Consider the following 14,578-nt stretch of genomic DNA (forward strand, 5'->3'; position numbering starts at 1 on the left):
ATGTTCAAGAATACGTTTCCTAGAAATACGCTGACGCAAACTTGTATCATAACTATTGTGTTATTTATTTATTTTAGATGGAGTAAATGAACATAACCATGTTATAATGTTTCCTACTTAGTCATTGAAACGTTACGCTGATCGATATATTTTATTTATCAAAATCATTTATTTTTCGTTAAGTTTTAAACGTTCTGAAATGTACTTTCAATTTATAACTGCATATGCATCAACTTATACAAGTTGGTGTTTTTCTTCTTGATGTGGAAAGAATATTCCGTTAGAAAGTTGAGTGTTAATAGGTTGCTAAAGTAAAGTCTATATCAGTTAATATAACCGTTAGGGCCTTTTTGTATGGCATTACTTATTATTTTTACTGAATTTAATAACATATGGTGTAAGACGTTTTTTTAGCACGTTCAGCATGTTTTTGGACTCACTTTGTAAAATGATTATTTCTTTTACAGGCAATTTTTTTTCCCATTATTTCAAATATGTTTGATCTTGCATACTTGTCAGAAATAAATATGAACGAGAAAAGATGGGTAAATTAAATCGTTTATAAGCCGAATGACTATTGCTGTATTTTGAAAGTCAGTGACGTTTATTTTGCATTTACAGCCTTATGAATATTGCGAAAACCGCGGCCATTTATATGTGTGTGTCAAGTCGCCAACATTTGACCATACGTATACTCCGATATTATTATAATCAAGATCTCGTCCACAATTTACCGCATTCATACTCCGATGTTATTAAAGGCAAGATAAAGTGATATTTATATAATTGCATTGATAAAATAGACAACAATAAACAAATTAAGGTACAAAGTGTTTAATGCAAAACCGTCGTACTAAGCATTACTCTCTTGATGATGCAGATAAAATTTTTATAAGATCATTAAACGAATTTCAAGTCGTAGATAAGGCGTTTTGTTTACCTTGTTTTTAACACTTAAAAAAATATTGCTATACTTAAATAAAAAGAATCCAGGCAAATTTATATCTCCATATAAATATAACAACGGATTTCGGAATGGAGAACACAGAGTCTCAGTTAATTTCATGTTGAAAATTGACAAAACAAAACGGTTTCACATTTGCTAGTGTGGTGTTCTGTCTCATTTGCTCACGTAAATTATCCGGTCGGTTATAAGATATGGAAATAATGACTATTCCTGGTCAGGATGACAACAAATTAAAATTGAAACACGCATTGTATTACAAAATGGCGTAATCAGAATATAAACAAAATAAAGACCAACTCAGTTTTAATACATAAACAACAATTATTAAAAATGTATGGTTCTCCATCCTTTCTGAACGCAAGAAGTCAATGTGCAATTATGAAAAAGATATCGGTTTTGTTTAACCAATACAAAAGCAACAAAGTCTGGGTGATAAAGGTCCTTATGGAAATAGCATTAGCCGATATGATGATTGCAGTAAGAATGACAAAGGTCAAATATCATGTATAAAAAAACTCTTACCTAATACCAGTCACTTAACAAAATGCCTCTTAAAAAACGGATAAGAATAAAATATTAACGAAAAATAAAAAAAAATTAATAAATCAAATAATCTAACCAGATAACAACTAATGCAAGGCACACGGTGCGTGGAAATAATTCAGCGAATACTATATTAGTAAATAATTAAATTAATTTATTTTTGATTAAGTCCTCAAAATCTGGAGAACACTAATCTGACTAACACACTATTAATAGTAACTTATCTAATTATTAAAATTATTTTCCTAAAATAACAATGTGGCTTGATGATGAAACAATTAGGTAGTTATTTGTTAAACACAAAATTCTAACTATTTCAGAGAAGTCACCTTATCAAGAAAGCATCTGAGTATATCAGCCTATAACAGCTTAATTATTTTATATGTGAGAGGAAATTCTACATTTTCTTTAACAGGATGTTCACAGAGAATTTGACTTGCTGAGAAAATAGTCTCTATAACTTTTACCAAAGTCATTATTCAATCAAACAAATCAACAATATGCAGTATGTAATAAATGCATTCATGTGTATTGTATAGTGTCAAGGTATTGCCTTCACTGACATATATGTCTGGTTCTAAAAATAGCTTTCTATCATATACCTACTTATAGTTAAATATTAGAGAAGTTAGAACTAGGGAGTTTGATATATTTCAACGCAACACCGTATCGACTAATGTAAACAACTTAAGCGATAATGCTGTTTCATTGATACACAAATATTGTATGCATTTGATGATATAACACTAGCATTTAAGGCAAATCATTCTGACAAATCCATAGATATATATTAAAAAATGTTTTAAATAAAGGAACAGCTGCACAGTTTCTCTGTTCGCTTTAAAATCGTGAATAAACTAGTTTTTAACTCGATAATATCTGTATCATACTTTAAAACACTGCTAGTATCTTATAGTTGTGCATATAAACTTACTTAGCTAAGAATCATATACTCTAACGGATTCGAAAGTATTACTGAACTTCCTTCCAGAAACAAACGCAGCCAGACCTCAAACAAGATTTCTTCTCTACGTTTGTTGTAAGCCTGCATGATACTATCAGCCTCTATTATCGATAAAAAGCATTGAACGAACTCAATTAAAGTCTGACCACTCCCTAAGTGGTTAAATATGCATTGATGAGCTCTGCGAAACGACTCCAGACGCAATATCTCTAGCTCAGTTCTCATCTTACTGAACCACAGCAATGGTTCTGGATGGCATATTATGGCCTGACGTATCTTATTTAATCTAAGTAGCATGTGTGGCCCCTCCTCCATCATGTCCGTTATAGAGCTTACGAACACACGCTGTTGCTCATCGTCAAGTTCCCTCTCTGCCATAAGATTCCTTTCTGGGATCATATAGTAAGGAAGCTCCCTTAAGGATAAAGCGGTTCGTAATAAATCAAGTCCCTCGTGAAGCCAATGAAACAAACTTCCTGCATGGAACAATGCCTGTGGGTTGTTTTCTGCCAGCCATAATACAATGTTCTTCAATGTATATGATGTAATCTCTTTCTTCTGAGGTTTCAATACATCATTCACGATCATCTTCAATATAACATATACTTTGATTTGCGTGTCATTTAGATTATTCACAAGCTCCGTCTCAGAAGTATTAAAACATATCCTCCATTCCAAGTGGTTGTATACGCTGCCCTTACACCCTATCGGAGTAACAAACGCTCTCATCGCAATAACTTTCTCAACAATACTTGGTGGTGGCCAGTGACGCGTCCGTGAAGCCCATTTCTGTAAAATGACTGGACAGTTACAGTGAATGGCTCGAATATTATCAACTCTGTAAGGACCAAGTGACAATGGTATAGATGGACCAGCAATTGGTGAATTGTGGACAAATGGAGACAATGGGTGGACAGTTTTAAAAAATTCAACAAAACGTTTGCTGCTTAAAATACTATTTCCATATCCATCATCGCATATGGAATCGTAAATAGCAGGATAAATCCCAGTATCTGGTCTCAGAAGTAATGGTTTACAATATCCTGAATTGCAGCCCTGCGTATTCATCATTAATACTATGAAGTGATCTGGAATTGTGCTCTCGTTAAACCCGTCTTCCAGACACACTGTATATGGGAGTACGTGTATCACATCAATATCGCTCTCGTATACACAGGTCAACCCCTCCGCCTTGCTCCCTGCGGTGACCATCGGATCATAATCTATGAAATTATTGAAATATCTATTATACAGCCTATCTCGCCACTGGTAGACGTCTTTTCGTTTCTGTCGGATGGCTGGTCCATACCCCAGGAGATCCATAATGGTGCTTGTTTCCTTCGATTCATCTTCATATTCATACTGTTACAAAATGAATCAAGTTTAATTAGATGACTCTACGCTCTACACTTAATGCATCTTTCTTTTACAATTATTATTTTTTATTTATACAATTTTATATCATACATTACTTGTTCGTGGTACGTCACACAGTTGCAAATAATTTTGATTTGTTTAGTATATAAGGCGATCAATGCTCACATATGAACTTGTATTTGTTAACAAAATGAAGTGATTTAATACACATATTGTGTTATATCTTATTTATTTACGAGAAGGTAGACCGATAAATAGATATATATCGATCTTTATTTTCGAAACAGGCAATACGCCAAGTTTTCCAATATTCACATAACATTTAAATGATTAAACATACAGATGGAGAAGTATGTTATATTAATCTATACGTTTTTTATGAAACAAACTTATGGTATTCGACTTGTCGTGAACATTTAAAATAGTTATAAGATATTTACATAATATCAGCTTTCTTTTTAAAACTAGGATGATTTGAAGTCGGTATAAGAGCTAAGCTATAACCTGATATTACGATATCCTAGCATTACTTTAAGTAGTTACAAATACTTCAGAAATGTTTCATTTCAACGTCCCTGAGAACTTTGTACTCATCTTCGCAAGGTTTCCAAGACAGATTTATAGAGTGTTTTATATTCAATAAATAATTTGACATTATGACTTTGAGCAAAATATTGGTAAGGAAGTTGTCAAAGAAAGTTATACACAGTCAGGCTTAAATTCTTACAATATGAACGGAGTTATCAAAACTATTAAAACTCTGCGTTATAAATATTTCTTTCTGCGAAGCAGACACTTCCTTCGAAATATGTAACCATGTATACAGTATACATGAATAAGACACCAACATGTTTTTTTTAAGTAAACATTAATCAGCATCGATAATTTTACCACCATGCTAACTGCATTTAATAGTAGAAATAATAGTAAAAGCAGTAGTTCAAGATGTTAAGTTGTGGAGCATAATTACTTATATAACAATTGTAGTAGAAAAAGAACTATTCCAACTGATGATCTTTAAAGTCGATTCCGAGTAATATCCGACACCTCTACTGTTATTTACCCTTGATCTCTTAAAACGCTTTTGAGTTCATTCATAGTTATGTCGGACTTCATTAATTTACTTACTTTTGATCGCCTGATGAGTTTGGGAGTGCAATCCGAGAAATGTCCAGCACCTCTACTGTAACTCACCAGTGATCGCCTGATGAGCATTGGAATCATTTCCATGTAATGTCCGACCGACTTATTCCGTTACTAAACCATTTTCGTCAATTGAGAATTTGTGCCAAATTAGTGTACTGGCTGACACGTCAAATATCATGCTTACCGTTTATCGCTTGATTACCCTTGCTTATTATAAAAAGATCTCCCTCCCTCCTGCTGGTGAAGTTTCGTTTTCTTTGCATTGTATTGCTACAAAAGCCTGAGTTGTGCTGTGTTGATTTAGAAGCATATATCATTAGCTTTGTCCTAATGCAAATCTTCAGAGTCTGTTAGCAGTAGAGTAACGTCTCGTTGTGTTATAGAAACCTGCTTTTCTCACTGCCATTGGTTCCTTGCGAGTTATAAAGGACAGGAATTATATCCGCATAATGTCCGATATACCTACTGTTACTTACATGATATCATCCGGCGATCTATAGAGTCAATTATAAGCAATGTCGCACATCATCAATTCTTGATAATCTGATGAGCTTTGTAGTCCATTCTGAGTAATGTCCAATACCTCTAACGTTACTTACATTTGGTATCCAGATGAGCCTTAGCGGCCATCCTGAGTACTGTTCAACACATCTAACTTTACTTACATTTGATATCCTCACGAGCCATGGCCTCCAATGTGAGTAATGTTCAACACCTCTACTGTTATTTATATTTGATATCCTGTTGAGCCTTGGCATCCATTCTGGGTAATGTTCAACACCTCTACCTTTACTAACATTTGATATCCTGTTGAGCCTTGGCGTCCATTCTGAGTAATGTTCAACACCTCTATTGTTACTTATATTTGGTATCCTGTTGAGCCTTGGCGTCCATTCTGAGTAATGTTCAACAACTCTACCTTTACTTACATTTGATAACCTCATGAGCATTGGCCTCCATTCCGATGCTTGCCCGACACATCTCACTGTAACTTACCCATTAGATTAGCTGATAAGCCTATGACCACAGTTCGGGTAATGTAACACACATCCACCGTTACTCACCTTTGAACACTGTATGTGTAATGTCCGATATATTCCATGTTACTTACTCATGATCGTCCGATTAGCCTTGGTGACTTATAATGTCCGACACCTCGATTGTTACTTTCCCTTGATCGCCTGATGAGTCTCGCGCTCTATTTCGTTCTTTTTATTACACATCCAATGCTAATTACCATTTATCGCATGCTGAAACTTGACGTTAATTTTATAAAATGCACCACACCTACACCCTTGCTTACTTTTGATCACCTGATTCAACTGACGGTCCAATCCATGTAACTCTGACTTTTTCACGGTACATTAACTTTGGTCAACTGATCAGTTATCGGGTCCATTTTGTTTTTGATCAACTGTGAATGCGGTCTGTGTAATATCTACTACTATCTAACCTCTACTAATACTTATCCAGTATCGCATTAGACCTATCCTGGTAATGTCCTACACCTTCACTGTGACATACTCTTGAGTGTCCGATGAGCCTAAGAATCTATTCAGTGTAATGTAAGGAGCATCTACCGTTACTAGCCTCTGATTGCCTGTTGAGCTTTGGAGTCAATTTAGTGTACGCTCCGACACCACTCTGTTTCTTACCGTTGCTTACTTTTTATGTGCGACAAATCCACTATTATTTACCCACGGTATTGAAATGAGTTTTTTTATCAGCCCCTGATCATCTGATGCTTCTCGGCGTCCATTTTGTCCAACACATCCAATTGTACTTACCCTTGATCGCCTAATGGGCCTTGGAGTCCATTCCGTGTAATGCCTGATACCTCCTTCTGCCATCTGTATAATCAGAAAAGATTTTTCTTTAATCGATCAAATGACTGTTTAATGTTAGAACTAGACAACTATCGAAGTTACACATGGTTGAATTAGAAGAATTGTCTTTTCAGTATACTAAATTATCGTGATCTATAATGAATTAACCTTGTGCTCATATTTAAATAATGATCAGTAAAATAATTATATTTCTAATTATCAATAACCGGGAAACATTTTGCAGGCGAGATGAATCAGTTATATTAGAAAAATACTCATGAAATGAATCTGGATCAATATGAATTCTTTTTGGGTCATTAAAAAATAACGGAATTGTAGTGTTGCCGTTGGAGTGTTCCAATCACACTAGCAGAGTGTATCAGTAATATATTGGTGTGTTGTTTAGTTCTCTTTGATTAATTTATCAATACAATTTACCGATAAAAATCGCGCAGTTCTAATTGTTTGTAAGAATCAAGGAAAATGTCAATTGTCATACAAGTTTTGGGACACAAAGGCCCACTGCTTTTTTTCGGAAAATATGGTTAACTAAAAGCACGAAAAATGCAGCTACAATAAAAAATGAATGCCTATTAACGATTTGGCATCATGTAACCCTTGTGTCAGCATTAGCGTTTGGCGCAGTGTAACCTTTAAGATAAACTCAACCCGTTTTAATCTTAATTAAAACATTGTTGTGCGCAAATTATCTATTTCGAAAACGAGCATTTCTATGACCCTGATATAAGGAGTTATGGAGGGGGGGGGGGGGGGGGGGGGGGAATACATACTTTGAAAACATCCTGTCTAATTGCGTTTCGCGACACAAATTGGTCCCAAAACTAGTTCAGGATAGCTCTTAATAACAAAACTTATAGTTCTATATTGAAAAGCTTGTGTTTTTCTGTTGTTTAATTTAGTTACCTATACAAATTAAACTTTAAAAAAATCCATCGTACGGTCATACTTAAACAATGTTGATTAATATCTTATCAAAGTCAAAATGTGTCGGTCGTGTCCATCAGGTTTTCGAGAAGACTTGAATTATTGTGTATAAACGTAATCATACCTTAACACAATTAAATCCTTGGATAAAGCTGTACAAAACTTCGCCTTCGTTTCGGAAAAGGGAAAAAATAACTGTAAAGACACGAGAAGGTTCTTCGCATCTCACTTATAATATCCGGTTTCATCAAATCGAGCACTCGCTGTTTTCAAGAGACATCGCGCGATCTGGTTAAAGTGGTATGTTTTATGTTTTATACTTATATATCGAATAATTATAAGTAAGATCCTATGCAGTATGGAGCATTATTATTTAACCAAATAATAAATGGAAATTCAGGGTCGGCGCTTGACTTTTTATTGTAATAATGTTCATATATTCCATAGTTTTTAATGTGAGTATTGTTTAAAAACTCGCTCTAAAGGGGAGCCGTTTTCTGTCCTCCAAATTCGCAAACAATGTTTTATGGACCTGAAAGTATGTAAATAAACCATAATTATCTTAAATTATCGCTTGTAACTGCGCCTAAGAATTAACATTTATTGAACAGCTCAGTGTCGAAGGTCAAAATTACCATCAATATTGATGGTAATTTTGACCTTTGACCCTGACCTGTTCAATAAATGTAAATTTCCTGGGTGCAATAATACGCGTTAATTTATATAAAAATGGTTATATATACACTGGCCTAGTCCTTAACTATTTATATGTCCACCTTGAGCTAAGATTCATTTAAAGTTAATGGTATGTAGCATCATTTGCCTAATCATTTTACTAAACGTTTGCATATATAGAGAGCAAGAAATGGCTTGCGCAATAGTATTCCGAAAGTCTCGTTTGTTTGACGAGTTGTGTCGATCACTGACTTTTTGAAATAAGGACTGTTTAGCAATACACATCTACAAAAATGAATAGCATTGAATCTGAAACAAGTTTCAAAACAACATTAAATATAATTTCTTGCCAAATAGACACACACTTTATACGCTTAATGATAAACTGATGATAACTGTTGAATGTTCACACAGTGTCCAACATGAATGCTCCATTTGATCATCTACAACAATATAACTCAGTGTACATCGATTTATAACTCACAGAGAATGAAAAAAATACAAATAATCTATACCCCTTTAATATTTTCCGTAACTTCTGTTGATTGTTTTCATATGACACATATACAATATTCAGAAAAAACATGTCATGTCTCTTAAACTTCCGTGTTTCTGAAAATATGCATCATTGTTTTGCTTGTTGAAATAGTGTTTTACTAACGCGAATCCTTCCATTAAATAAAACATTTTTATAAATGTTATTTTCAAGAAGATCATGTCGTGGAACAGCGGTGGGTTTTTCATTGTATGATTTTATTTAAACCCTTCATAGTAAAATACAACTGAACTAGTTATGGCGTGTTTCCATTCCTGATGGCACATTATGTTTGGAAAAGTAGTGTTTCCCAGCACCCCTACGTAATTAACTTACTGGACTCACAAAAGTTGGAACCAATTTTGAATATAGTTGAATTTCCACCTTTAAATGGGGGGAGGGGGCTTAGTACCCCAGCTGTCCTGTATGGTGACCACTTACTAAATTAAAATGCTTTCGGTAACGGATACTAGACCCCAGTCGTCAAAGAGAGAAACGTGTGTACCGAATAATGCGCTAACCGGACAGCCTGTTAGTATTGTTTTGTCTTAGCATCGAGTTAATTGCTGAAATGTTCAAGATGAATATTATTAAAAATGTTCTCCTGTTTGAAGCATTTTTTTAAATTTCACATTAGCACTATTGAGAAAAAATATTTTTGTTTTTTACTAATGTATACATATCAATACATATTTAGGGAATTGTATTCCGTGGTAAATGACCAGTAAGTGAGGCCACTGTCAGAAGTAGTGGATACTTTGTTGGATGTTTTGACCTCCCTTTAGATTATCGGTTTACATCTATAGATGCTCAAAACAAGTCAAAATATGTGCGTTTAGTTGTCTACCTGTTTTGTACGCGGGGTAACAATTTACTACTCACAAACTGAGAAAAATCTTTCTAGTTAAATGCACTTCTTAAACATGTTAAATAAATTAAGCTGTCCATTCCGTTTCAATTAAACGGCTATAAACAATTCAAAATTGATTTATTGTCATAACGTTACATTAGTGATCACGGACGTCAAATGATGATAATTATTGTCGAATCTTTTGTCATTCGTGTTATCTCGACCCACTGCTCGCGCAGCATCATCTCCCCGAAAACTTCACCGCAAACGCCGCTTCCGCTTTCTTCGTATACGTTGCTGATTGCTAAATTGTACTTTCTCACAATGTTATGCTTTAAAGATTTCTTGAACCTGAAATTCCCAAAATCGTAATTTTCCATTAACCCTTACTCATCTGCCGTTTTCTAAATGGCCACGTTTGTTGTATGTATGAGAACATTCATCCTTTCCACCCTTTTTAAGTTCGCAGATTTTTAAACGCTGTCACCCCTACCACGTTTTCGCTAAATGCAAAGGTTTTCAAATAAGCCCGCATATCATCATTTAATATGTGCTTGAAGCGTTTGAAAGCTACATCGATATTTTTACAATAACAAAGTACTTTTTAAATTTAAAGCGCCCACCTCGTACACTCATATCAACTTTATGCACTCTCTTCCAACTTCTCGTTCGGTATTTTCAATTCTCCACTACTAGCAAGTGCTGTATACGTAGTAAAACAAATACCAAGTCAATAGCATAAGTGACACATTGGGAGTAATTTTCTACCAATGTTGTGCAGAAAAATGAAACTTATTTAATGATTAAAAGTTCTAGAAATATATTACTTAAGTTTGTTATGATTTAAATATTGTTAAAATAACATAACAATACCAAACACATCTGAGTTTGCAAATATGCTCTTTTTTTAACAGAAGACTCTTGCTTATTGTATAATTGTTAAATCGCTTGTCAAATCAATCCTAAGTGATATAGCTCTTTCGCCGCATCTCAGTGAATAGAATGAAATACGATATTATAATGAGATTTACTACCGCGAAGACAAGTCCGGATCATTGCGTCGGCTTACTATTGTTAATCCATAGTCTTTTATTATTAGCATTCGACGTTCTAAAGCCTCAATAAACACGCGAGTATTCAATAAAGTAGATATCATTGTCACGAAAACAAAGTTAACGTGTTTCACGGGTATTTGTAAGTTAGTTTTTTTATCCGGAAAATAAATAACAATCTGCAAGCCTTATTTAATCCGTATATTTTAAAAACAAAGGTCCAAATAGTATTATAAATACATATACCATTCAATTAATCATGCATTTTATACATAAGAATCACCTCTCATCTGCGTGAATTAGATATGGACGTAATAAACTCATGTTCAGCCTCTTTGACCATTCAAGATTTTTTCGCCCCACATAAAAATCGTAAAGTGAAATAAGTATTTGTATTATTGCGACGCAATATTCATTTTTCCCGTGCCCGATTCGCCGGCTCTGACAAGAAGCCCTTATGTATTCAATGTAGTACAATTTACCATTGGGTTGGTAGGTCAGAACAAATACAAACATCAATCGCGCACAAACGACAAAATCAAAGCATGATTCATAGAAACGCTTGTTATTTTGTTTAATCGTATACAAATAAAATACTTGCTGTTGTCGGTCGGCTAAGATTGTTTCCTAAGGTTATTGTCTCAGATGGTTCCATTAGATTGTTGCTTACGACTATTGAGGATTTAAACAGCTTTCCAAATGAAGGAACTCCAACTTTATGGGCCTGGATCTGGTAAAGCTGGGCTTACTTTATATGCATGAAGTGTAATACAAAATTAGCCTCTGAAGTGTGCACAGGCTAATAAGGGACAGCACTCTCCGAATACACTCGGTGTTTGTTTAGAAAATACAATGGAACGAAAATTCCATACAAACGATGTATTAGGCAAAACTAATTCAATTAATTACGACACACATTTGTTTGTTATTCTGCTCTCTCCGGTGGCCTGTGATTAAATCGAAATTCAAAAGGATTCAAACCGGAACAATTTGTTGTTGAATTATCGGTGATCAGAGAATATTCATATCAAATGAATGATATAGTTTGCACTGGGGAATGATGAAATATTTATCGAATATTTGATGAGTGTTATGGTTGATAGATTGAGAAAATAATCTTCAAACGATCAACAACTCGCGTTTAATAACAATTAACAATTCATGTTACCATCGGAATCCTTGATGTGTTTCAAACCGACTTTTGTTATTGCCAATTTAAACACGCTAGGAGCTTATGCGCTCCGCTGTATAGAAACTTGTAATAATTTTAAAACGTTAGAGGAGGTATCTTTAAGGCAGCTTCAAGTTAATGTATTAACACTAATGTTGTTGTTTTATCCATATATCCATTATCTTTATATCATTTTTGTTTTTTAAGCATTCGTGTCAAAGTAGTTATCCGAGCATTTCATCAGCATTGTGCTATGACACAGGGAATATACCTGCAAAGTTAGTATCAGTGGTTGGTTGAGGTAGTCTATCCGGAAATATTTATATTTTTACAAGTTGGATACAACAAAATCGAGATAAACAATATCTCACAGCTAACAAAATCATACAAGCATACAATGGCTTTCGGCGGCGAGCTTTCGTGTGTTATGTTATAGTTCATCATAAAATCATTCTTTTAAATCTAAAAACATGAACAGATTTCGTCCTTGGAAATTAAACAAAATATCAGTTTATCCCTGAAATTTTTTGTACCTTTTTACTCAGCAAATCATGCAGCTCAAATCATATTTGGTGATCTAAATATACAAAAGTAGCTTGGGAGTGTGTGCGTACATACGACTTTGACAAGTCTTTGAAGATTATTAATTGATCGACGAATGTTGTCGTTAATATATAATTTGATAAAAATGTTGATTGATTGATTGGTGTGTTGGTTTGCTGGTTGATTAGTCAGTTGTGTGTTTGTTTGTTTGCTAAGTAGGTTGGATGGTTGATTTGATCGTTGAATTATTTTTATCCGAAGAAAAATTAATTTATTCGCATATTTAATACATATATGGCATCGTTTTACCTAAAATAAATTAATTATATGTCCAAACCAAGACAGCTTTCGTCGCTTCACTGTCGCAAGGTGGGGCTCTAATGGGCCAATACGTACTGCCGTAATGTCCCGGACGCACTTGTTGGTTTTGTGGTTCGTGAAGGAAATGCGTAGCAGTCTTCGTAGACACGTTTGTTCAAAAGCATGTATCATGCGTTTTGTGTGCGCCTGCAGCGATAAAGTCTCGCAGCCGTAAAGTTTGATGTCGACAACGAGGGCCTTGAAGAGCATATAATTGGTGAAGAAGCTAATGGAGCTTCTTAACCACAACTGCTTATAAAAGAATGACTCTTGCCAGATTGTGCCATTGTGCAACCTTCATCATGGGCTAATAAAAACTAACTGTCGCTTAAATAAGACAAAACCGTGTTTTCGACCATAATTTTGTGCTCAAACTCTTTGTTTAGCTTCTCTGCTTAGCTCACATTTAAGTACTATTCAGTGTTGGCAGATGGGACACAACTTTAGGTGGTGTGTAACCAGCATAGGCATACACATTGTGTTAATAGTATTTTGTAAGGCAATAATTCTTCCTGTGATACCGTGCATTTACCGCTACCAGATCTCCGTTTGCTACAGTGGTCAATGGATTGATTATAGCTGCGTCATTTGTTTGCGATGCAATGTCTAACACTTGTGTATATATAGGCTAAGCCGGGTCTACTAAATCTACAGTTTCAACTAAAGACAATCTTCAATTACCTCTTGATGTTTATCACAGTTTTCACCACAAATAAAATAGTGTGTATTCCAGTCAAAGTTGCCACTTGATGATCTGATCTTCAAAGGTTTAGAACCGATATTCTCAAGGTGTGTCATCGTGACGTCAACCACTACGCTGTCTGAAATTGCAATTATCTTATTTTGCACATGTTGAATATATATTGGTGTTTATAATTTATATTAACAAATATAAAAGCTTAAAACTACGACCAGCAATAATAACAATCCTTTATCTAATTATATCGAGGGGTTAGAGCCAGAACGTAATAAGTCCATTTTTCAAATAGTGGAGAAAAACGCTAAGAAGGTTTGACAAACTACAACTTTTATTTGAATATGAATATAAGCATACTATTATGTTACAATATTAGGTAAAAGTATTGTTATTGCATTATAAACATATCATAAAATTGCATACAATATTTAATGCTTTTGTATTCGAAATAACACTTTCTTCATTACGGCATAAAGGTAAAACATATATATTTTCTGTGTGCCACTGTGTTAAGTGCACTAGGTGCTTCTTAGCATAAGATTAGTACCCTGATTTTCCTATGCCATACAGGTCTACGTGCCCTATGCATCTATTTTGAGAGACTGAACGAAATCTGTGCACTTAGCACAAGTTCATATTAATATTCATAATACGAGATATTATTATACAGAAGTACATCATTATTTCCTTTTGCATTCTAGATTTTAACAGGACATACACATGTAACAATACATATATTTCAATCAGTATGGACTTGTTTGTCTCCAACCTTCACAATGGAAGAAAGTCAAGATTCAGATTTTCTATTCCACATTTGAATCTTCACTTTCTTCCATTGTATCTGGTTCTGGAAGACTGTCCCTAGTTGTCTTATCTGATGGATTATCCTTGAAATACTGGTCATATTCTGAAGGAATTATTCATCAG

At 34.4% G+C, this 14,578-nt stretch overlaps 1 protein-coding gene across 1 annotated transcript; it reads right to left on the reverse strand.

Annotated features, from left to right (window-relative positions):
* Nucleotides 1-818: 818 nt before the first annotated feature.
* On the reverse strand, nucleotides 819-7,993 carry LOC127869249 (uncharacterized). Its single transcript, XM_052411631.1, has 3 exons — nucleotides 7,893-7,993; nucleotides 6,785-6,847; nucleotides 819-3,836 (listed from the first exon to the last, which is right to left on the reverse strand). Exons 2-3 carry the CDS (start codon nucleotides 6,845-6,847, stop codon nucleotides 2,445-2,447), a joined length of 1,455 nt encoding a protein of 484 aa, XP_052267591.1. The 5' UTR covers nucleotides 7,893-7,993; the 3' UTR covers nucleotides 819-2,444.
* Nucleotides 7,994-14,578: the final 6,585 nt, after the last annotated feature.

This window comes from Dreissena polymorpha, chromosome 2, assembly GCF_020536995.1.
Source record: "Dreissena polymorpha isolate Duluth1 chromosome 2, UMN_Dpol_1.0, whole genome shotgun sequence".
In the NCBI taxonomy this organism is placed as follows: domain Eukaryota; kingdom Metazoa; phylum Mollusca; class Bivalvia; order Myida; family Dreissenidae; genus Dreissena; species Dreissena polymorpha.